Source organism: Protomyctophum bolini, assembly GCF_963924005.1.
Source record: "Protomyctophum bolini genome assembly, chromosome: 4".
Classification (NCBI taxonomy): Eukaryota; Metazoa; Chordata; class Actinopteri; order Myctophiformes; family Myctophidae; genus Protomyctophum; species Protomyctophum bolini.
In genome coordinates this window covers 48,872,705-48,898,003 of record NC_137865.1, presented here as the reverse complement: position 1 = coordinate 48,898,003, position 25,299 = coordinate 48,872,705, and the positions used below count along the sequence as shown (strand labels likewise).

Below are 25,299 nucleotides of genomic sequence, written 5' to 3'. Positions count from 1 at the left end.
AAACTAACACTGACATGACTGCTAGAGGCCATTTGGCTCTCGTCGCCGTGACCAGACTCAACTCACTGTTTCTCTGCAAGACATTACTCTATATTATAAGCCATATCTCCAAAACCAAAAATTAAAATAAAAAAAAAATCCAATGGCTGCAGTCTCTCAGTCAAGTTTGTGACAGTCAGTCACATTGTGATTAATGTATGGCCTGGGATTGGTTGGTTATCGACCGGCACATCCCACTCCAATTTACGACAAGCAGCACACATAAAACATCCATTTCAATTACTGCCCCGGCCAATAAGAGGACTGAATTAGAAAGACCAGAGAACAATCTAAGCGGGCTCTGCTCTGCGATGAGGCCGGCATAGTAAATACTTTCAACCTTGGCCAATTTATTTAGAGAGAAGACCCCCCCATGCAGGGGGATCTAGAACCAGAGCCTGTATACAGGTGGATGCTGGGGAGACCATGCTGGGGAGACCATGCTGGGGAGACGATGCTGGGATTTGCAAAAACTTCATGAGCAGCAGCAGCGAGCGAGGCAGCGTGACAGCAGCGAGCGCACGGCAGGAGAGACGCCAGGAATGAGAAAGGCAGCTGGTGATCAACGCGGAGCAAAACAGGAACAAGGGCAGGTTCGGCGAAAGCTGCGGCTTTTGGCCCGTCGATTTTGGCTCGCGTGTCTAGTGTGTGTGTGCGTGCGTGCGTGCGTGTGTGTGTGTGTGTGTGTGTGTGCGTGCGTGCGTGTGTGTGTGTGTGTGCGTGCGTGCGTGCGTGTGTGTGTGTGTGTGTGCGTGCGTGTGTGTGTGGGAGAGAGACAGACAGAAACCAAACCACTTTCCGCAAGTAAACAAAATGGCAGAGTGCAGAGTGTTCAAATGTCAAACAGTGGTCTGATATTTAAACTCAGGCAGGCGGTGAATGCAAGTTATAGATCCCAGGGACTGTTAACTGAAAACCGCACGCTTAAATCCAAACGGGAGGCATACTTTGGTCCGCCATATCATTGGTTGGAAGGAGCATATTGGTCCCACTCGGGAGGGGGTTTGGGGTTAGGTTTAGGTGTGCTGCCCCGTGCTGGCGGTTATGGTGAGGGTGAGGGTTTGGGGTTAGGTAGTCGATCGGACCAATGGTATGTCGGACCAAAGTATAGTAACCAATCCAAACACTCTCCGTCCACTAATCTATCATAGATGCACCGGCGTCTGACTGGAGGCTTTATGCCAGCAGGGGGCAGCAGGGCAGTAAGGCTTTATGCCAGCAGGGGGCAGCAGGGTGCCAGTGTTGATTCCGTCGACTAAAACTAAGACAAAGAACTACCTTTTTCCACTGATGAAAACTAAATGGAAACTAAATGAAAAGTAAGCCATGATGACTAAAACTGAGACTATATATATTGACAATTTCGTCAACAAATACAAACTAGACCAAAATGTTACTTATAGGACTAGTGGACAAGAGATCCAGTATAAGTCATGATTTTACACCTCCGTTGCATGCTGAAAATAGCAGATCTACAAGCTCACAACGCGTCGTTACAGACAGACAGACAGACAAACAGACAGAGCAAACAGATATAAATGGTCCCAAGGTCGTCTGAATGAATCTCTCTTTTCAATTCTAACGTCTGTCACAAAGAGTTCCGTGTCCCGGCTCTGAGCCGCTATATAACCAAAGCATCACAGCAGATATTCGCAAACTCGTTCCGTCTGGCTCCATCAAGCTGTGTTTTCTCTTTATCTCTGTAAAGTGCTGCATTTTACAGCATATAGCGCCTTTATCCAGAGTATTTCACAATGTGCATTATCACATTTCGGCCTGACGTCGAAATTATTATTATTTTTTTTTTAATGTCATTCTTTTCTGAAAAGCCTCATGTTTCTATATCAGTGGTACTCAATATTTCATGTCAAGGTCCACCCAAAAATATATGAAATTGGCCGCTGACCCCCCCCCCCCCCCCCCCCATCTGAAAATAGGTTGTTTCAGGGACCACCTCCCCAGAAGCAAAGATTTGAGTTAAAAACATTCACTCTGAAAGAGTATATGTTCAAAGCTTTGCACCACATGTTCATGATTTTTCAAAAATAGCAGACCTACAAGCTCGTAGCGCGCCACTCGGTGGCGCGCTATGAGCTTGTAGATCTGCTATTTTTCAATAGCTAAAGCATAGCATAATGCTAACACCAAAAGGGGTTTCCAGCCCAGAATGTGTTATATCCTTCACTCACCCGATGTGGCAAAGGGAAAATAGCTTTTTTTCTAGGATTACGGTTATCACAGTCCAAAAAGGTTGTACAGAACCACGTACTGTAGGCTACTAAATGTATTATAGCTCAGAGCTTAAACCATCGGGTCGCCCCGGGTTAAGATGCAAATGTGAATATTATGCTTATTCATAATTTACACATCCATATAGCGCTGGAGCTAAAAAAGGATGAATCTACCTTAAAGGAAAATGTACAATATTCTGAGGGAGCTTAACCGCTGGGAGCTTAACCCCTTTTGGTGTTACAGCATTATGTTATGCTTTAAGCTATTGGAAAATAGCAGATCTATATTAATACGCCTTGAACCAAGAGGAACACTGACGGAAAAAAAGACTGAATAAAAACGAAGGAGAACTCCTTAGAGACCGAGACTAAGAAAACACATTTCATTTTATTTTAACATGCTCATTAAGTGAGTCTTAGGACCCAAACGTTTGCTACTTTTAATTGCACTTTGAGCACAATGTATAATTTATAATAATGTATAATTATAATATATATATATATATAGTTATAATAATTTATAATAACTTTTATAGTAAAATAGTTTGAATCATAAAAATATGAAAGGTGCGAGAACATTTCACAGAGTGGCGCGCTAGGAGCTTGTAGGTCTGCTATTTTTTGAAAAAAAAAAACAACAACATAGAAACATAGCTTTTTTTTTTTTAGAAAACTGTCATTTTCAAATTTTTAGAATCTGATCTCAGGTCAGAATGGGTTAACCACCTTATATACGTTGTTGACCCCAGGGATATACTGTACATGTGGTCTGCAAATTTACAATGTAGGCATTTAGCATATAATGCTCTTAACATACTGTAAACAAGGTAAACACATATATCTGTAAATGCGCCGCGTTTGTTCGTATGTCTGTATACATATAAGCATATAATGATGCTTTTCAAATATATTCGTGAGACTTCCAAGATGGACCAGTGCAAGTGAAATGTTTGTGACCAGTAATGTACCCACACCTTTCATATACTGTACTGAGGAATTTTTATGTTTAGATTCATGTGTAGACTGAGGGAATCAAAGAATGTATCCATTATGGCCTTAACAGGGATCACACAGAGTGATATACAGTCTTCTCCTCATGTTTCTGGAAACACTGGAGGCTAATGTTTATATGTTTTTAATTGACAAGGACTGCCTGGAGTGGAAATAGCCTGATACATACAGTATAGGCTATCTCTGTGTTGTTGTTTTGTATTTACTGTCATGTTTTTCCCTGTTGTTTGAGATGTTGATCCATCATTTCTTGATCTTTCTGCTGTTCCTTCGTCTGGAATGTGGTCTCGGTTGTTATTGTTGTTGTCGTCTGTTGCCGTTGGTTGCCATGGCTGCCAGTTCCCACCTGATGTCGTGTGGGAGTTCTGATTGGTCCAGAGCGTACTGAATAACTTCTAGCTTACATAACGTCTTAAGACAAGGACTCAAGTCTAAGATGAACAGCTCATCAGAGATAGTGTAATCTCCTTTTCTTCCTCCAAAGAAGAAAAGACGATCTCCCACAATACAACAGCACATACGATGCATTGTGCATGGTCCTTTCCTCTTGGGCTCAACCTTCTTCCAGGAGAAGGTCTCTGGACTGAATTTCCACACATCATTGATGTTCTGGTTACCTTTCCAGCCACCAAATATGTACAGCTCTCCATTGTAGATAAATGCTGAATGACACCAGCGTCCTTCTGGTAGAAGTTGTGCAGAAGGTGTGTCCAGCCAGACGTTTGTCTCTGTGTCAAACACTCTGATGGTGTTGTAGGCCCCCTGGTTCCCCCAGCCCCCGAATACAAACATCTTGGTACCAATGATGGTGGCAGAGTGAGATAATGAAGCAGGAGGTGGAGTGCCTCTGGTGTTATTTAAAGTCCAGACCATTGTGCTGGTGTCCAACTTGTACATGTCATTAGTGTAAAAAGTCAGCTTGGTCCGTCCTCCATAAATAAACATGACCTTCTCCAACACACAGGCTGAGTGGCCACTCCTCCCCTCTGGAACAGTCCCAGAAACCCTGGGTTGGAACCATCTGTGGGCGTCGACATCAAATGCATAAAGCACATTGTAATACTGCCCATCCCAAGACCCTCCCCAGATGTAGACTGTATCCTCAACCAACGCAGCTGTGTGGCCCCAGCGCCTGGATGTAACCTCAAGGTGACCGTCTCCTCTTCCTGGTTCCACTGGAGGTAACTTCTTCCAGCATAAAGACACTGTGTTGAAGACATGGACATCCATCTGTCCCTGTGTGATGTTGAAGGTCCCTCCATAACCGTATCCTCCAAAGGAATACAGTTTGTTCCTCACTGCTACAGCAGCATGCTGGGCTCGCTTTGGTCCTCCTGCTTTGGAAACGGTCCAAGACAACATCTGTCTGTCTGTCTGTCTGTCTGTCTGTCTGTCTGTCTGTCTGTCTGTCTGACTCGCTCTCTTCTCTCTCTCAAAATATACAGTTATTTTTCAACACGGTGCATCATCTTATATCTTCTGGTGTGACATCACACGAGACACAAACTGTTGCCATGCACTGTGTGTGTGTGTGTGTGTGTGTGTGTGTGTGTGTGTGTGTGCGCGGAATGTGCTCAAGCTGACTGGCTGAGCACGGAATGTGATGTATGGTGATAACAGTGCCGCTCACATCAAGCGGGTGTGATATTTTTCTCCATATCGCTGTGTGAGAGACAGTCCACTGAGCAACTCAAAGTGAGGCTGAATGACAAGCATTTTGCATTCTGGCTCTTTGAGGGGAGCTAGCGCCCCCTATGGCCAGCTTGGTGTGTTTGTGTGTTCAGGGGAATGCCGTAGGAATCTGGAGGCCCGTTTCAAGACCAAATATGAGGCCCTATACACCATGTACCATTATTTTGTTGATACAGCCGTAAATTGATACAAATAGATTGACTGTTCAATATCACACAAAGCCATATTACCCTCGACAATTAGCAACAACACCTTTCCTCATCCCTTCAGAATTAAAGTATCTCCCCCTTTACCTCCCAATGCTGCACATTTTACCATGTTATTTACATAAAATAGGTGTAACGTTACCATTAACACAATCAGTGCCGGGAAGATGTCTTTCAAAATAGAAGCTCGAAGTGCCGGGAAGATATGTCCGCTTTTACTCTGTTAAGCCCTCAGGCGTGTTGAGTCAGTAAAGTATCCTCTTTCAAATCCCTTCTGAAAACACACCTTTAAAGATTATCCTTAACCCGTTCAGATGTTTCTATATGTCAGTCGTTCTTCGATTTTTCAAATATAGCAGACCTACAAGCTCGTAGCGCGCCACTCGGTGGCGCGCTATGAGCTTGTAGATCTGCTATTTTTCAATAGCTAAAGCATATAACATAATGCTAACACCAAAAGGGGTTCCCGCACAAAATGGGTTCAGTGCCATAAAATACTTTGCAATTAGTTTCTGCTGCTTATTTATAGGGGACGAGAAGCTTGTGGTTACTGGAGGAGAGAGTTAATTAATAGTCACAGATATATTCCCTGCGTTATGTGCATGTCTTACTGTTATACGTAAGTCTAACAGTAACTCAATAGACTGACTGGCTCGTATAGTCTTAGAGTATATATGAATAGAGACGGCACCCGGAGGAAAACCCTGAGGCGAAATGGACATAGTGGCCGAATTTGGTATCGCAGCGCTGGGCCCAAACTCACGAACGCGCTGGTCCGTTGACTATCATTGCGCAACGTTCACGATGATGACACGTGAACGCTGTTTGCGTGCAGCAAAGATACTCAACGGCCAGCGCGTTCATGTGTTTGGGTCCAATCCATCCCAGAATGCACTCTCTGTTCCTATACCCGGAAGGAGGAGTGAAATCGCCTCATGCTGCTTTTGAGCAACTTAATGCCAAGTGGATGGGAGGAGAAACCCGGTGCCGACTCTATTCATATATACTCTAAGGTCGTACTCCGATCAGGCTGAGGGGCAGAATGCAGGGATCTGTGCCGACGATACCTATAAGCACACGGCATGTAGGAAGCATCCCTCACTGACAGGGACACATGGCTTCACTGCACTGGCTTCCGGTTGTTTTTAGGATTGATTTTAAAATTATTTTACTTGTCTATAAAGCTCTAAATGGTCTTGCACCTTCCTACCTACATGACTGCCTGCCTAAATATGTCCCAAACCGCCCCCTAAGGTCTTCCACTGCTGGCCTGCTTGCGTTGCCAAAAAAAATGGCAACTAAAAAATACGGGGAAGCAGCTTTTTGCTTCTACGGGCCGACGGCATGGAACAAACTCCCACTGTACCTTCGACAGGCAGCCTCTGTAGACATTTTTAAAGCACAGCTCAAGACCCACTTCTACAACATTGCTTTTAATTGAGTTTTAATTTGCACGTTCCTACCCTGCCCTGACTGATTTGCAGCATGTGGTGTTTTTATTATTATTTTATTTGTTTTTATTTATTTTTATTTATTTTATGTTCTTATATTCAATTTTGTTCTTTGCCATTGTTTTATCATTTTAACTACTTTTTGTTTTATTGTATTCTATTTTTGCCCTGTGAAGCACTTTGAGCTACATTTATGTATGAAAGGTGCTATACAAATAAAGTTTATTATTATTATTATGTAGGAAGCATCCCTCACTGACAGGGACATTCTTGTGGCTGACACCGTTTGTTACGTGCACTTTTATAGGGTGGCATTTCTTGTGGAAATATTGACACTCTACAAGTTCCAACTGAAGGTTTAACATTCTTTCTTTCTTTCATTCATTCTTTCATTATTTCCTTCCCGTTTTCACTTCCCTGTCGGCCACTTTTTCAAACCCCACAGTGCCGTCTGGGCGTCTTGACTGCATATAAATATTTAATGCATGCATTTGCATTTCATACATACATACTGTACAATATATACACACTGCTTCATATCAAAGAGTTGTGCAGGAACAGCTGTAGGACAAAAGGAGGCTTGCATAGAGAGCGATTTTGCTTATAACGATAGAGATACAGACAGACAGACAGACAGACAGACAGACAGACAGACAGACAGACAGACAGACAGCTCATTTTGCTGCTGGATAGTGTTGTGTCACTCCTTTCTGGTCTCTCTCTCTCTCTCTCTTTCTCTCTCTCTCATTGTTAAACTCCTCTCTTACCCCCATCCCCACCCCCCTTCTTGCTCTGTGGTCTCATGCAACGTTTACACATAACAGAGCCACGAGAGAGAGAGAGAGAGAGAGAGAGAGAGAGAGAGAGAGAGAGAGAGAGAGAGAGAGAGAGAGAGATAGATAGAGAGAGAGATAGAGAGAGAGAGAGAGAGACAGAGAGAGAGAGAGAGAGAGAGAGAGAGATGGGTGAATGTGTGAGGGAGAGACGAACAGTTGTCATGTGTAATGTGTATTACTGTTGACAGTCAGCACTATATATTGCTGTTCATTCAGAGCACACAGAGAGATACTGTACAGCAGGGACACCAACGTGATGTACGGCTGGCAGGCTGTCTGCACATTGGCTCGGGGACTTTTCACTCAGATAACAAGAGTCAGTATATATAAACTGGCCAGGGACCTCCCTGTCCAGTGTCTGGAGCAGTGGTTCTATATAGAGTTCTATATAAACTGACCAGGGCCTCCCTGTCCAGTGTCTGGAGCAGTGGTTCTATATAGAGTTCTATATAAACTGACCAGGGACCTCCCTGTCCAATGCCTGGAGCAGTGGTTCTATATGGAGACTATATAAACTGACCAGGGCCTCCCTGTCCAATGTCTGGAGCAGTGGTTCTATATGGAGACTATATAAACTGACCAGGGCCTCCCTGTCCAGTGTCTGGAGCAGTGGTTCTATATAGATACTATATAAACTGGCCAGGGCCTCCCTGTCCAATGCTTGGAGCAGTGGTTCTATATAAACTGACCAGGGCCTCCCTGTCCAATGCTTGGAGCAGTGGTTCTATATAAACTGACCAGGGCCTCCCTGTCCAATGTTTGGAGCAGTGGTTCTCAAACGTCTTCTCATTTAAAGGACCACCAGTTTTTATTAACTATTCTTATAGTCAATTTTTTGGGGACCTAAAAGTACAGACATATACTGTACAGACAGACCTTGTTGTAGACGGTAGACCGACCGCATTATGGTTAAACAAGCACCTGTTACAGTAACCTGGGGTCCACATATATGCTTTCTATGGAATAGGCAGCTACTGGCAGGATCCACCGGGAGAATCTAGACATGAGACTAATTAATTAGAGCGACAGAGAGCGAGAGGAGTGTGTGTGTGTGTGTGTGTGTGTGTGTGTGTGTGTGTGTGTGTGTGTGTGTGTGTGTGTGTGTGTGTGTGTGTGTGTGTGTGCGTCAATTTAACAAAAGTGCAGACGATCAGAAATCAGCAGAGTGATCAACGTTAGCGCTAGTCTATGCCGAACTGAAGTGGACTCGGAGCCAGACTTCTTTTTCTCTCCCTGGAAATAAAAAAACGTCTGGGTTTCCGAGGCTACTGTTACAGTAATCACAGTAAAAGACAGGCCAGATGCACAGACAGACACACATATATACTGTAGAGAACAAGACAAGCAGTTCTCAGCTTTGCCCGGAGTTGTTGTTGCACTGTTGCTTTGAGACGTGTTGAATAACCAGCATCAGGTTTTGATACCCAGCATTGGCAAGTACACATGTTACGGACGAGAATCTGTATGCTGGTAATATTCAGGGTATGTGAGCGACGAAATAGCAGCCAGGAGGAGAATGAGACTCGCAGAAGGACAGACTGCCAAAGACACCATGGAGCTGCCAGCCAGCAAACTGCTGCTGTGGGAACCAACACACGGTCGGGCACCGGTCGGTCACAAGAACCGCAAAGCCCCAACTAGAGATTGGCGAGGTTATTCCATGCATGAAATAGGCTCTCTCTGTCTGCCTCTCTCTCTCCTTCAGCCTCTCCCCCAACCTCTCTCTCTCTATCTGCCTCTCTCTCCTTCAGCCTCTCCCCAACCTGTACCTTCGTCAGGCAGCCTCTGTAGACATTTTTAAAGCTCAGCTCAAGACCCACTTCTACAACATTGCTTTTAATTGATCTTTTATTTATTTATTTGGTATTCATGTCCTCACTGTATTGCATTACTGCTTGTTATTTAATGTTGTTGCCTTGCTTTTCTTTTATTCTCCATTGTTCTGTAAAGCACTTTGAGCTGCATTTCATGTCATGAAAGGTGCTATACAAATAAAGTTTTATTATTATTATTATTATTAACCTCTCTCTCTCCCTGACACTCTCCATCTGCCTCTCTCTCCTTCCTCCTCTCCCCCAACCTCTCTCTCTCTCCCTGACACTCTCTCTCTCTCTGTCTGCCTCTCTCTCCTTCCTCCTCTCCCCCAACCTCTCTCTCTCTCCCTGACACTCTCTCTCTCTGTCTGCCTCTCTCTCCTTCAGCCTCTACCCCAACCTCTCTCTCTCTCTCTCTCTCTCTCTCTCTCTCTCTCTCTCTCCCTGACACTCTCCTTCACCCTGTCCCCCAAGCTCTCTCTCTCTCTCCCTGACACTCTCTATCTGCCTCTCTCTCTCCTTCACTCTCCCCCAACCTCTCTCCCTGACACTCTCTCTCGCTCTCACTCACTCACCGATGGAATAACATTTGTCTGGTCTGACAAATATCTACTGAAGATACTTCAGGGACTAAACTAAGAACAAAGGGCGAACGGGCTATTGCAGTGGTTGCCCCCACTCTTTGGAACGCCCTGCCCCTCATGTAAAAAAAATGCTGAGTCAGTAGACTCCTTTATAAGAGAAAGCTAAAGACACATTTATTCCGTATTCATTTTTCCCATGTAGTTCTTACCTAGATTATTTTTATATTATAGATTCTGCCTCTAGTTTACTGTTTTTTGCCTTGTTTATTGGTTTCGTTAAATTCTTTATTGTCTTTTTTACTTTTTTGTGCTATGTTTTTCTCCCGTTTGGTTTTAACTTGTTGATTGCTTGTTCTGTTCAGCACCTTGTGACTTTGTCTTGAAAGGTGCTTTACAAATAAAATGTACTTATACACAGACAGATTCACAGACAGACAGACAACTTGAACCTTACAGTAAGAGAGAAAAAACACACGTCATGATTACACACTGACAGCACAATGACACTGGACCAAAACAATGCTCCACATGTGCAGCTGCAAAGCAAAGCTTCACCAAAAGTCTGCCTTATAATTATCTTTCCTCAAACTGTGCGTCTACCGTCTGCCTCTCCTTCTGCCAGGGATCGATACAGAGCTGTGATGAGAGGGGTGGGTTCAGACTGCCAGTTCTATTGGCTCCCCAGAGGAGGAGCGCTTGATTCCTCCCATAGAGCTGTGAGGAGAGGGGGTTCAGACTGCCAGTTCTATTGGCTCCCCAGAGGAGGAGCGCTTGATTCCTCCCCCCATAGAGCTTCACTGCTTCTATTGACTCTCTCACACACAGGAGCAGAATATTCCCCCATGTGAACGTCGTAGAGATTCAACCCCAAGGTCTATTGCTGGAGGAAATTCTTATAACCACTTTAGACCACGAGGACGATTCTACAAATATCTTCTAAATGCTGACAGTTATCTGAAAAACCTCATGTTTCTATGTGTCAGTGGTTCTCGAACAGTTTCATGTCAAGGACCCCCAAAAAATATATGTATTTGGCCGTCGACCCCCATCTGAAAATATGTTGTTCCATGCAGGGACCGAAGATTTGAGTTAAAAACGTTCACTCTGAAAGAATATATATTCAAAGGATTTGTGCCACCTTTTCACTATTTTTCAAAAATAGCAGACCTACAAGCTCGTAGTGCGCCACTTGGTGATGCACTACGATCTTGTAGATCTGCTATTTTTCAATAGCTAAATTTATAACGTAATGTTTAAAACACCAAAAGGGGTTCCTGCCAAAAATGGGTTAAGGCCTACTTTTAGCTAAAATGGCCTCTCTAACGTGTAACATTGCTGTTGAGATATTTATATGTTGGGAATCTGGAAAATGCTTGAAAAGTGCATTGTTGTTTTTCAATGAAGATATATTTCCGCTCGCGCTATAGCTTTCATCGCAGTTAACCCCGAGTTGGCCATGACAACTGAATTTCTGGATTCTGACCGCATGGACATGGGACAGATTTGGACCGTAAACCCTCTCAACTGTTGTGGGTTTATAGGATCCAAATCTGACCTCAGACCAGCCGGAGCATCGCGATTATATCAGAGAGTCATGTTTGATTTAACCCATTCTGAACGGGAATCCATTTTGGTGTTAGCATCATGTTATGCTTTAGCTATTGAAAAATAGCAGATCTACAAGCTCATAGCGCGCCACCGAGTGGCGCGCTACGAGCTTGTAGGTCTGCTATTTTTGAAAAATCGAAGAACGGCTGACATTTTCAGAATCTGATCTCAGGTCAGAATGGGTTAATCAGACCAGTGTGTCTCCAGTGGAAACCTCGTTATGAATCTGATCTCAGGTCAGAATGGGTTAATACACCTGGAATCTGGACAGTTTTGACCATGATCCAGTGCTCGGTGAAGCCCAGTCCTTGCTTGTGGGCATGTACTGTACCTACTGTATAATTCCATATCTTACAAGGGGATAAAGTGTTGTCATGGTAATTTATACCAACCCTCCTGACGGCAAGGACACTTGCCCTGAGAGACGGATGACAGTTGGCCTTCCAGGCACCAGGACGCTGTTGTGAAGGTAAGGCCTAGTATATATTTATTAAACTTCTTCTATATTTTTTGGCACATTTGTTGCACTGCACCATGAATAATAGAGGGAACAAGTTGAATACACAGTATGTTCTTAAAGCAGTCAGTACACTTATCAAAAGAAAAGTAAAAGTCAAGGCTGTACAACAAATAGGTTGCTTGGTTCAGTCCATCTGCTCTGCCTTCCTGTCCTGACACTTCCCGAGTAACTCGCACAACACTTGTCCAGACTTGAATTAATGTGTTTGGTGAGTTTGAATTGACCGTTCATTCTCAAGTCCAAAAGTGGACATTTCTGAATAAATAAATAAATCCTGAAATGGCCTTAAGGCATGCATGGACCTGTATCCCGAGAGAAGACAGACTATGCACCCACTGCACACTAAACGAAGTGGAAACCGAGCTACACTTCCTAACCATCAGGCATCAGAGACACATACTTCCCACAGATTACAACCACACACGGAGATTTTGAAAACATGACCAATGACAAAAAACTCCCATATCTGCTGGGCGAAGTACAACAATGTGCAAACACAGCAGCAAGATTTGTGAGTTGCTGTGATAGGAGAAGGATATCAAATGGAACACAACCACCCTAAAGACTAATCATTGTGTATATTCCTGCACTATACCTGCATCGAGTGATCTTGGTACACAGAAGTTGATCTATTGAAGATTCTGACCTTCAAAGTACATCATTTTTGTTTTGATTGTATTGCTTGTTGTATTGTTCTTTCTGCTTTGGCAATGTAAACGTATGTTTTCTCATGCCAATAAAGCCCTTTGAATTGAATTGAATTGCATGGACAACATGTCTCCTGGCATGGCCGTCCTCTGCCTAGCGGCAGACACAAACACTGTAATAATAACAGTCATGCAATTAGCATAGGGTCATTTTCTTAATGTTGACCATTTTTATATTGTTCATTAAAATATATCGGCCCAGAGATTAGCCCGACTGGAAAGTGTCCAAGTGGACAAATGGATATTGGTGATACCGTCTGCTGTAATGCACGTACAGTAGCTGCCATTATTTCCCATTGATTGTACGCCTAGTCGCCTACAAGTATAGGCGAACTCGCGTCGAAAATATAAGTTTGCCCTAGCTGGACAAACTTGTTTTCTTTCTCCGGTGCCATCGCGTGTCTCAGCTGTCTCTCAGGAATCAAATGAAGAATGAGGTTGGGACACACGCGTGTGTGTGTGTGTGTGTGTGTGTGTGTGTGTGTGTGTGTGTGTGGTGTTTATATGATGTTGTTGTGACATGAAAACCGGTTCTGGGGGGATACAGGCACCTAGCAGACATGTTTCACACTAGAGTATGAAAAGATGCAACACCTTCCAGACACAGAGAGAATAGACATGTATTGTTCTGTCTGATATACACTGTCTGAGTGTCTGTCAGCCTTGAATAGGGCAAAATACATAGCAAATAATAATACACAAAAAGCAGCTCGACTGAGGGGGAGGCAAAAAAGTCAACAAGTAAGGCAAATGCCTTACAGAAAATGGATTTGGACAGGCAAATCTGGCTTGGCTCACACAGCTTGTTACTGCCTGGCCTGGCCTGGTCTGCTGAGCTGGAGAGAGGTGGTTGATTCCAGCTCTGAGCACTAAAACGCTACAATAACAAACAAAACAGCAACAGAAGTGTTTCTGCATACACACACATACAGTATAAACTGAACCATAACAACCACCAGAGTCAATTGAATCCAGCTCTCAAATTAGTCTTTGAGGACAAACACATTTGTTTGGCCTGTAGTCGAATTGTCTGTAAAAAAACAGCAGGACCTCCTCCCCGCACGGCAATGTCACTCCGCCATCCGTATCGATCACAGTTTGATGACTAAAATGCTGAATCAGGTGCTTATTTTCTGTGCTGTCGCATCGCATACAACAATACCATTTACACAGGGGCCGCTCCAGGGACCGCTCCATACAACAATACCATTTACACAGGGGCCGCTCCAGCACCAATTTAGCGGTGTTGAGAGGCTCAACTCAAAGTGGGTACAGATGGAACCAAATTGACCCGTAATAAGCTTCCATTTGTTTCCATGCATTTCACCCTCTCAGAGTAACAAAAAAGACCCCAAACAGCTCTTTTTAAAGGGCCATCCCGAACATAACTCCTGCTAAATAACTAGGCTGTATGTGTATAAAGTAGTAAAATGAGTTCTATGCCTTTACAAGTCTGTTGTGTCACGTTGGTTGCCGACGTGCGACCACAGCAGCATCTTCCACGCAACCCCACTTTAGGTCGTGATTCTCGAGCCATAGTTTGAGAACTGTTGCCCTGCTACTAGAACGCACGGTGAGAGGTCCATCATCGCCAGGTTCTGTCACAGGTATGGACTTGGAGTTTGGACTTGACACTTGACTTGGACTCGAGTCACACATTTGATGACTTAAGACTTACTTGTTCAAATCAAATCAAATACTTGGACTGGACTTGCCTCTGACCCCCATGGCAACTTGTGACCTGAAGCTTAGGACTTGTTTGGGACTAGAAACTAAGAAAGACTTTTGCCTGTCTTGACTTGGGACTTTGACTCGGGACTCGAACGCAAATACTTGAGACTTACCTATACGTACTCTGGGCTTTGGTACGTCATGATACAGTGTCACACAAAAGTAGCAAAAATGGCCAATCTACCAGTTGATAATTGCGCCGAAAACACGTTGGCTATACTTTTCTATGAAAAGTATTAACAAGAGAGCTTGTGACTAAATAATAATATTCAATACATAGACATAGACACAGGTTATTTTTCCCATCTTTCTGAAAAGTAACCGTTTTGAATAAACATGACTGCGACGATGATTGTGTGCGTGCGTGCACGCGTGCACTTGTGTGCGTGCGTGTGTGTGTGTGCGTGTGTGTGCGTGGCAGCCATGGTTGCAGTATGCGAGAGCGATCGGTGTACTGCAGCCAACTTCATTATTCCACAATGTTTGCTGACAGACAGCCTTCATTATAGCTGCAGGCTGGCAGGGACACAGATCACATGGTGTGCGTGTGTGTGTGTGTGTGTGTGTGTGTATGTGTGTGTGTGTGTGCGTGTGTGTGCGTGTGTGTGTTGTCTGCGTGTGTCTGCGTGTGCGTGGGCTGACGGCAGAGAGCTCGCATGCTGTCAGAGTTTTGATTCCCAAACAATTAAAAGAACCATTTCACATAATTGCCGTCTACAGTAATACACCCCATGAATCTGAATGGGAACTAAGACCCACAACAAAAGACTCATGCACTCACAGTCACACATGGATACATACACACACACACACACACACACACACACACACACACACACACACACACACACACACTCCAATTTTATGTATGCAATATTTACAGTTTTTAATTCTCACCATCTACTACTCTACTAGTAGAGGACACACACGCACATACGCACACACACACACACACAGACATCATTATCATCATTTTTCGACCGCGGTCGAGATCATGGATTTCACAATGCCATGCCAGACTTCCCGGTCCTTCATTACCATCCCCAGTTCCTGCTGTGTCCCTAGTGATGACATCATGTGTCCCTATAGCGATGACATCATGTGTCCCTATAGCGATAACATCAGGGAACGACAGTTTTCTACCTCTGGTCTGCTTTGAGGCAGGACTCCAGAGAAGAAGAAGGGAAGATATAACCTCATTGTCAGCTCTGTAGCAGTGGCCGGAAAACTGTGTTCTTCTGGATCGGACAAGTGAAGAAACACAGGGAAGGTTGTCGTATATTAGATCAGTCGATGGGTGGCTCTTCCAAGACAGAAGGAGGGTGTAAGTGCCATCCAACCGTTTCTCTAGTTTCTTTGAAAGTGTCCATGTCTCAGAGCCATAGAGTAGAATCGGCTCAACGGTCGTCCTAAATATTTTTTACTTTTAGCATCTCAATAAGCTGGGATGACCAGATCTCATGCCATTATGTCATTGCAGGCTGACCAGGCCATACCCTTCCTAGTTTGAAAGTCACACGCGCACGCACACACACACACACACACACACACACACACACACACACACACACACACACACACACACACACACACACACACACACACACACACACACACACACACACACACACACACACACACACACACACACACACACACACACACACACACACACACACAGCTCAGTGTTAGGGAATGCTGTAGCAATTTACAATTTAGGCATTTAGCAGACGCTCTTAATCCAGAGTGATTTACATTAAGCAAGAACAAAAAAGCATGGAAATGCATCACATAAAAAGCATGTATCATGAAACATGCGTAAGCTAAGAACGTAACAGTGGAATATCTATATAATGAAACTATATTATAAACTATACTATACTATGCTCTACGTGTGGAAGACCCATAGATCCATAGACCCCAAGGTAGCCGCAATGAAGTAATAAATATAGCAATAGAGTTCAAAGGGGTAGATGAAGAACAGCTGCACTAATTGGCGTCGTTAAGGCGTGCATGGCAACAGTTTGTGTCTCGTGTGATGTCACACCAGAAGATATAAGATGATGCACCGTGTTGAAAATGACTGTAGACGTCGAGAGAGACAGACAGACAGACAGATGTTGTCTTGGACCGTTTCCAAAGCAGGAGGACCAAAGCGAGCCTTTCATGCTGCTGTAGCAGTGAGGAACAAACTGTATTCCTTTGGAGGATACGGTTATGGAGGGACCTTCTACCCAAAGGAACAGATGGATGTCCATGTCTTCAACCCAATGTCTTTATGCTGGAAGAAGTTACCTCCAGTGGAACCAGGAAGAGGAGACGGTCACCTTGAGGTTCCATCCATGTGCTGCGGCCACACAGCTGTGTTGGTTGAAGATACAGTCTACATCTGGGGGGGGATTCCTTACTGCAGTGTGCTTTATGCATTTGATGTTGACTCCAACAGATGGTTCCAACCCAGGGTTTCTGGGACTGTTCCAGAGGAGAGGAGCTACCACTCAGCCTGTGTGTTGGAGAAGGTCATGTTTATCCATGGAGGATACATCAAGACTGGAAACACTTATGACATGTACAAGTTGGACATAAGCACAATGGTCTGGACTTTAATTAACACCAGAGGAACTCCACCTCCTGATTCACACTGTCACTCTGCCACCATCGTTGGGACAAAGATGTTTGTATATGGGGGCTGGAGGTCCCAGGGGGTCTACAACACCATCAGAGTGTTTGACACAGAGACAAACGCCTGGCTGGACACACCTTCTGCACAACTTCTACCAGAAGGACGCTGTGGTCATTCAGCATTTACCTACAATGGAGAGCTGTACATATTTGGTGGCTGGAACAGTAACCCGACCTTCAATGATGTGTGGAAATTCAGTCCAGAGACCTTCTCCTGGAAGAAGGTTGAGCCCAAGGGGAAAGGACCATGTCCAATGTATGTTATGTGCTGTTGCATTGTGGGAGATCGTATCATCCTCTTTGGAGGAAGGAAAGGAGATTACACTATCTCTGATGAGCTGTTCATCTTAGACTTGAGTCCTTGTCTTAAGACGTTATGCAAGCTAGACGTTATTCAGTACGCTCTGGACCAATCAGAACTCACACACGACATCAGGTGGGAACTAGCAGCCATGACAACCAACGACAACAACAACAACAACCGAGACCACATTCCAGACGAAGGAACAGCAGAAAGATCAAGAAATGATGGATCAACATCTCATCCCACCTGATGGTGAGCCACCTCTCAGCATCACTTACTGAGATTCAAACCTCAGGAGACTCCTTCTCTCACCAGCTCGCCAGAGACCAGAATACTTCAAACCCAAACAAATAGTTAAAAATAGAACTACAAAACGCACGTTGGAGATTAAACAACAGATAACAGCCAGCACCAGCAACTGTGTTTATTTAATCACATGTGAAAAATGTGGCTTACAATATGTCGGAGAAACGAGTAAAACAATAGCTGCAAGGCTGAGACAACACAAATACAATATTAACAATGCAAAAAAGACAACTAAAAGGATTGTTCAACATGGCACATGGCATTGAAGCTCTAAAAGTATACCTGGACTTCAACACAATCCCGACTGGACAGTAGGACAAAGACGTTTTAATGAAAAACAGTGGATCAAGAACCTCAACACGGATTTTCCTGGAGGTTTAAACATGCCAAAATATTAGACAAGTTGTTTTGATTTTGTAGGTTATGTTTAGTAGGTTATGTTTGTTGCCACCAGCAGTCGACCTCAGTGTGGTGCTCACCATCAACCTGACCTGCAGAAGAGGCAGTGTGTAGTGTGTAGTGTGTAGTGTGTGTAGTGTGTAGTGTGTAGTGTGTAAGCATGCCTCTGGTCTCCCGGACCATCAACCTGACCTGCAGCAGTGTGTAGTGTGCAGTGTGCAGTGTGCAGTGTGCAGTGTGTAGTGTGTAGTGTGTCTAGTGTGTAGTGTGTCTAGTGTGTAGTGTGCAGTGTGCAGTGTGTAGTGTGTAGTGTGTAGTGTGCAGTGTGTAGTGTGCAGTGTGTAAGCATGCCTCTGGTCTCCCGGACCATCAACCTGACCTGCAGCAATGTGTAGTGTGCAGTGTGTAGTGTGCAGTGTGTAGTGTGTCTAGTGTGTAGTGTGTAGTGTGTCTAGTGTGTAGTGTGCAGTGTGTAGTGTGCAGTGTGTAGTGTGTAGTGTGTCTAGTGTGTAGTGTGCAGTGTGTAGTGTGTCTAGTGTCTAGTGTCTAGTGTGTAGTGTGTAGTGTGCAGTGTGCAGTGTGTAGTGTGCAGTGTGTAGTGTGCAGTGTGTAGTGTGCAGTGTGTAGTGTGTAGTGTGCAGTGTGCAGTGTGTAGTGTGCAGTGTGTAAGCATGCCTCTGGTCTCCCGGACCATCAACCTGACCTGCAGCAGTGTGTAGTGTGCAGTGTGTAGTGTGTAGTGTGTAGTGTGTCTAGTGTGTCTAGTGTGTAGTGTGTCTAGTGTGTAGTGTGCAGTATGTAGTGTGCAGTGTGTAGTGTGCAGTGTGTAGTGTGTCTAGTGTGTAGTGTGTCTAGTGTGTAGTGTGCAGTGTGTAGTGTGTCTAGTGTCTAGTGTGCAGTGTGTAGTGTGCAGTGTGCAGTGTGCAGTGTGCAGTGTGTAGTGTGCAGTGTGTAGTGTGTAGTGTGTAGTGTGTAGTGTGTCTAGTGTGTAGTGTGCAGTGTGTAGTGTGCAGTGTGTAGTGTGTAAGCATGCCTCTGGTCTCCCGGGCTTCGTTTACTATTCTGTTTGGGCAGCGGTTCAATCTCAAGCCTTTCTGTATGCAGGGGGCCCGGGGCCCGGCCCACAGGGGACCCGGCGGGGCCCGGCCCGGCCCAGGAGGCCCGGCCCGGCCCACTTGGAAATACACATATAAGTACAGTATGCATGCATATCCCATTCTGACCTGAGATCAGATTCATACGAGGTTTCCACTGGACACACACACTGGTCTGATTAACCCATTCTGACCTGAGATCAGATTCTAAAAATGTCAGTCGCTCTTCGATTTTTCAAAAATAGCAGACCTACAAGCTCGTAGCGCGCCACTCGGTGGCGCGCTATGAGCTTGTAGATCTGCTATTTTTCAATAGCTAAAGCATAACATGATGCCAACACCAAAACAGGTTCCCGTTCAGAATGGGATATAAATAGGGCAATTTGCATTCTCTCCGTCCATAATGGTGCACTGTGCACTATAGCAGTGTCAGGGGACACAACGTGCACAGATAGTTAGAGGTTAACACCAATCAATTTATGGATCGGTAGATACAGTATAATGTCCACTATAGCAGGACTGTATATTTTAACCGGTTGAATACCGACAAATTTGCACCAGTCTATATTTCGGAACTTGTATAGCTCCCAAAGTATCGACAATTAAGGGCCCTGAGGTCGACTGACCTGAAGTCACTTCTCAAGATCCCTAAATCCAAGCTGAAATCCCGGGGGGGGGGGGAATAGGTCATTTTCTGTGGAATGAACTTCCACCTCATGTCAGAGCTTCTCAGTCCTTGTCTGTGTTTAAATCACGTCTGAAAACTCACTTGTACTCCTTGGCATTTTGAACGTACTGATTAAGAGTTGCTGCTTCCACTGCATTGTGTCCTTATGTTGCCCTGTTTATGTACTGTTGTTGTTGTTGTTGTTGCTTTTTTTGATATTCTAGTATTTCTTTGTGTACAGCACTTTGTTTCAACCTTGTATAAAAATGTGCTTTATAAATAAAGTGGATTGGATTGGACTGGACATGAAAATCCACTTTAAAACAGTGTAATCGCTTGTTGTGGTGTTGAAAAGTATCCCAAAGTGCCGTCGATCACAACAACAGACCGGACGGGGTGTTGCTAGGCTGCTTTCCCATTCTAAGCAACGGGGACTCCATTTCCCAGAACCCTGTGCACGCTATAACCATCGTGTCTCTCCTCTATACGGAATAATCCTTATGCTTTCTTTCCCTATGTTGTAAAGGAAAAGGAGTCCGTGTTGCAGAACTGTTGATTTAACCCATTCTGACCTGAGATCAGATTCATACGAGGTTTCCACCGGACACACACTGGTCTGATGAACCCATTCTGACCTGAGATCAGATTCTAAAAATGTCAGTGGTTCTTCGATTTTTCAAAAATAGCAGACCTACAAGCTCATAGCGCGCCACTCGGTGGCGCGCTATGAGCTTGTAGATCTGCTATTTTTCAATAGCTAAAGCATAACATGATGCTAACACCAAAATGGGTGCCCGGTCAGAATGGGTTAATAAACAAAATAATAATTCAAAAGGACAAACGTGATCAGCCCAGGGGTTCTAATTCTGTATCTAACTCCGTAGTGAACGAACAAATTAAACTCTCTCTTCCTCTCAATAATGCGACCGCTTCCCTGCACACCAGAACAGAAAGTAAACACAAGATGTCCCATAATACTCCTCGTCCGAGCGCTCAGCGCGCCAACACAGTTAAAGGAACAATCCCCCTGTACATACCTTAGGGTTACAACGCCGGAGCGACGCACGCACACACACACACACACACACACACACACACACACTCACACCAGCTATAGGAATAGAGTAGTATAGAGTAAAGAGCTCTTGTCTGACACCAACTGTCCACCTACTGTATTACACAGCGGGTGAAACAAAAGAAGGGTTAACCACACCCCTTAAGGCAAAACCAAAGTGGCCCCCAAAGGTACCTATGAGCCGGTGACATCCATAGGTACCTCTCTGGAAGGAAGAAAGGAAGGAAGGAAGTGAACCAGACTGTATAGATAGAACTCACCCTGTTCTCCTCCTCCCTCAGGTCGGGCATGGTGGAGATGCAGAGGCTGATGACCGTCACGGCCACCATCACCACCGACATGCAGGCGAAGACCTTCCCCGGCAGGCCCGACTGCGGGTTCTCCACCATGTCCTGGAGCCACGTCATCACGCGGCGGTAGCGCGTCTCCACGGCGGCGGGCGCCGCGCGCTGCATGGCCACGCGCTGCCGCCGCTCCTCCTCGGCGCGCTCGTGCTCGTTCATCTGCTCCATGCGCGTCCACATCTTGCGCTTGCAGCAGCGCTCCATGTGCGTGGTCTCCACGCCCCAGTACGTGAGCTCGTCGCGCAGCGACAGCACGCACATCTCCCGCAGGATGCGCAGCTTGCCCGCCGCCAGGAAGTTGAGGATGACGCGGAAGGCGGAGGGCGAGCGGTCGAAGAAGAACTCGCGGCGCGCCTCGTCGTAGTCGTCGCACACGGCCGCCAGGTCCTCGGCGGAGCCCGCGGCGGCCGCGCCGCGCAGCCGGCCGAGGCGCGACAGCGGGAACTGCTCCAGCGTGGCCCAGGGCATGGTGTAGCGGTTGCCGCCCACGTTGATCACGGCGAGGCGCCCGTGGTCCACCGAGAGGAGGTCCTCGGGACGGTGGATGAACTGGGCGCGCTTGTAGTACTCGCCCTGCAGGGGGGGGGGGAGCCACAGAAATGTTTAATTGTACTCGCCCTGAATAGGGAGGAGCCACAGGTCATTAGACCAGTACTCGCCCGGAAGGGGGAGGAGCCACAGATCTGTCCCCAGTCAAAAAAAACACTTTGTTTGAAATAGACACTCATGCTTTCCAAGGTGTGATTTGGGGTCCTAAGGATGAATACAAAATTAATATCAACATCTTAAAACCAAAATGTTGGAATTGTGGGTTTGAGCTCACATGATGTAAATCAAAAGGGAGCGTAACTAATGTCAGTGGGGAGTGTTGGCTGGGAGGAGGAGTAGGACTAAGGCCCTATACGTCCTCTCTGGGGGGGGGGGGTTACTACCTGTGAGTGGGGAGTGTTGGCTGATGGATGAATATCAACATCCTAATACATCCTAATACTGGGGGTTCAAAATATGACCCCCCCCCGGTCAAAAAACACTTTGTTTGAAATAGACACTCATGCTTTCCAAGGTGTGATTTTGGGGTCCTAAGGATTAATAGAAAATGAATATCAACATCTTAAAACAAAAATGTTGAATTGTGGGTTTGAGCTCACATGCCCTTTTGATGTCAATCAAAAGGGGGGTTAACTACCTGTCTTGTATACGTAAAGTGGGGGGCTCAAAGTGCTTCCTTTTTATTTACGCTAAAGACGAGAGGCTGGTCTGCATTCATGCGAGCGGCGGAAGTCATCGGTAACATAGCTCTAAATGCATGGACCAGAGCTACGCACACGCACAGACACAGTCACCATGGCCAAGTTACAAAAAAGCCAAGTACTCTTTCTTCTGTGGTTTAGTTTAGTCTGTTATTTTGAGAGGGAGAAAAGCCACTAATTTGTTTTCCTCTGAATAAAACATTGAATGTAAAAAAATGATTACATTCATTCCAGGAAATAGGATGAAAAACAGCTGGTGACTCATTATTCTGTAGTATTTGTCTTTTCTTTCTTTCTTTCTTTCTTTCCCCCCCACACACACACACACACACACACAGAGTGCAGTCAGTGACATTCCAGCCCTCCGCCCCTCCCCTTGAGTCAAACACATCAGCACAGATTCTTTCAACTCAAGACAATTAGAAGAAGACAATTAAGACACTCACTTTGTTCACCTTTGATGTTCAGTTAACCAAACTAAAACTCCAGACACGTCAGAGTCTCAGAGAGGAGGGTGTAACATTATTAGGCTCTGGAAACCAGGAACCCTGCAGTGCAAGGCTGCAGCAACACCAGGCAGCTGCAAATGTTCTGGTCTGATTGCATGGTGTGTGTGTGTATGTGTGTGTGACTGTGCGTGCGTGTGTGTGTGCGTGCGTGCGTTTTGGCCAATTTGGGGTTTGGGCTTCCTGCCAGTCTGAACAAGTGGTTTAATGCCTTTCGTTTCAAAACCCAATCAATAAAAGGCAAAATGCTCGACATGCTCGAACTAAAGAGATAAGCTGAAGGGACGGAGGAGGAGGTCTGCACACTGTTTCGAATGCTTCCCAAAATAATGAATCAAAAACACAATGTTTCGGCCCATGCATACAAATCAGGGGCGACCGAGCCTTTGCTGTCGCAGCTAAGGAACACTATGGAACAGCATTCCTCTGGCTGTCAGGTCTGCCCCCTCTACTCCGCTGAGAGTTTTACGTTCAAAACATTCCTCTACTCACAAGCCTTCCAGTCTCCTTTAGTTTATAGTTTGTATTGCTTCATTTTCACTGTATTGTATTGTATTGTATTGTATTGTATTGTATTGTATTGTATTGTATTGTATTGTATTGCACTGTATTGTATTGTATTGTATTGTATTGTATTGTATTGCACTGTATTGCACTGTATTGTATCGTCTTCTCTGACCTGTGAAGCACTTAATTGGTACGATGAGAGTCGTTTCTAAATGTGCTATACAAATAAAATGGATTTGATTTTGTTAATGATATGTGGCCGAAACCTTTAAGCACAAGCATAACAGTTTCTACTGAAAATATAGATCATTGGATAACATGTGATCAATATAATAGTTGAGGTCAAGGTGAACATATTTAGAGCGTACTGCACCCCACAGTATAGTCTGCGCGAGCTAAAGGTGGCTTATAACGATGCTCTCAGGATTCTCCTGAAGAAGCCTAGGGGTTAGGGGTTTAGGTGTTAGGGTTAGGGTTAGGGGTGGCAGTGCTAGTCAGCTCTTCTGCCACTCTGGTCTAACCACCTTCCAGGCTCTCTTGAGAAACCTCATGTTCAGCTTTAAAAGCAGACTTGATGGGTCACATAATAACGTGATTAAGATGTTGACTAATCCTAGGTTTAGCACGGTTAGATATACCGCTCTTTGATGTGGAAACATTGGTACGAGTGCCTCTTATAGATTTTCTTCTTTTTTTACGAGAGAGTTTTAGAGTTTTATGAACCAATGTATTTATTTGTTGTTTGTTGTTGTTGTTTGTCATCTACTGGCTACGGCTGTCAATAAAGTTTCATTCATTCAATATAGTGATACAACGTTTGTGTGTGCGTGCATACAGTACGTGCATTCATTTGGGTGCGTGCGTGCGTGCGTGCGTGCGTGACCTCGGTCGTGTACCTTGATGGTCTCGGTCTCGGGGATCTCCTGGAAGATGCGGTCCAGACTGCTGTCATCGCTGGCCGACAGGTTGGAGCTGAAGTCCTGGTTGGCGTTGCTGATGATAGGCATGGCGGCATCGGAATGGCCCGCCGGTCCGTGCCGGGCAGCTCACAACCAGGATATAAGAGAACAAACAGCCAAACTAAAAAAAGCGGCCTAGGCCGCTACACCCCGACTACGATCGGGTCTCCCTCGTCTTGGAGCGTTGGACCGCGGAGTACAGCCGTCCTGCCAGGCAGGGGCCTTCCTTTCTCCAATATATTTTTTATCCCACGATTTTATAACCCATTTTGTCACCCCTGTGTCAATCATCTAATAATGTGATCCTGGGCTCTACACACCCTCCACCAACCTAGTCCCTAGGGGCCTTCCTTGGCATATACGGCGGAAAAACTCTGAAATCCCGCCAATGGGCGTCTGGTCAATGTGTCGGTCCAAAACACAGTGTATAGTTTCCTTCCCAACCTGGCGAGATTAGTAAGTGGAACTCTTACGTCAGCATCCAGACAAAAAGACAGGAAAATAATGACAGGAAAGGAATCACAAGTTTTCCGAGGAGAACTACACAGTGTGGTGGGAAACAGAAGATAAGGGGTTCCTCAGTCGCGGGATCTCCAGGCAGACACAGAGAGGCTGGGAGGCACCTGGTCGCGGGTAGAGACGAACGCCAGTGACCGAGAACTCTGGAGGACTCTTGTCGACGGCCTAGACCCCGGCCTGTAGGGGTGTCAGGCGTAAGTCAGTAAGTACAGGTTCCTCAGCAGAGCCAGGATGGGTCCAGGCGTTCCTCAGCAGAG

At 45.3% G+C, this 25,299-nt stretch overlaps 1 protein-coding gene across 1 annotated transcript in view; it reads right to left on the bottom strand.

Moving 5' to 3' along the window:
• Positions 1 to 24,813, bottom strand: part of kcng4a (potassium voltage-gated channel, subfamily G, member 4a) — a 74,730-nt gene extending 49,917 nt beyond the window's left edge. The window contains exons 1-2 of the mRNA XM_080761931.1: positions 24,461 to 24,813; positions 21,218 to 21,874 (exon numbers count right to left, since the gene is read on the bottom strand). Of these exons, the coding sequence (XP_080618057.1) occupies positions 21,218 to 21,874; positions 24,461 to 24,571 (768 nt within the window). The 5' untranslated portion in view covers positions 24,572 to 24,813. The remainder of the gene's footprint in view (positions 1 to 21,217; positions 21,875 to 24,460) is intronic.
• Between the last annotated feature and the right edge of the window lie 486 nt (positions 24,814 to 25,299).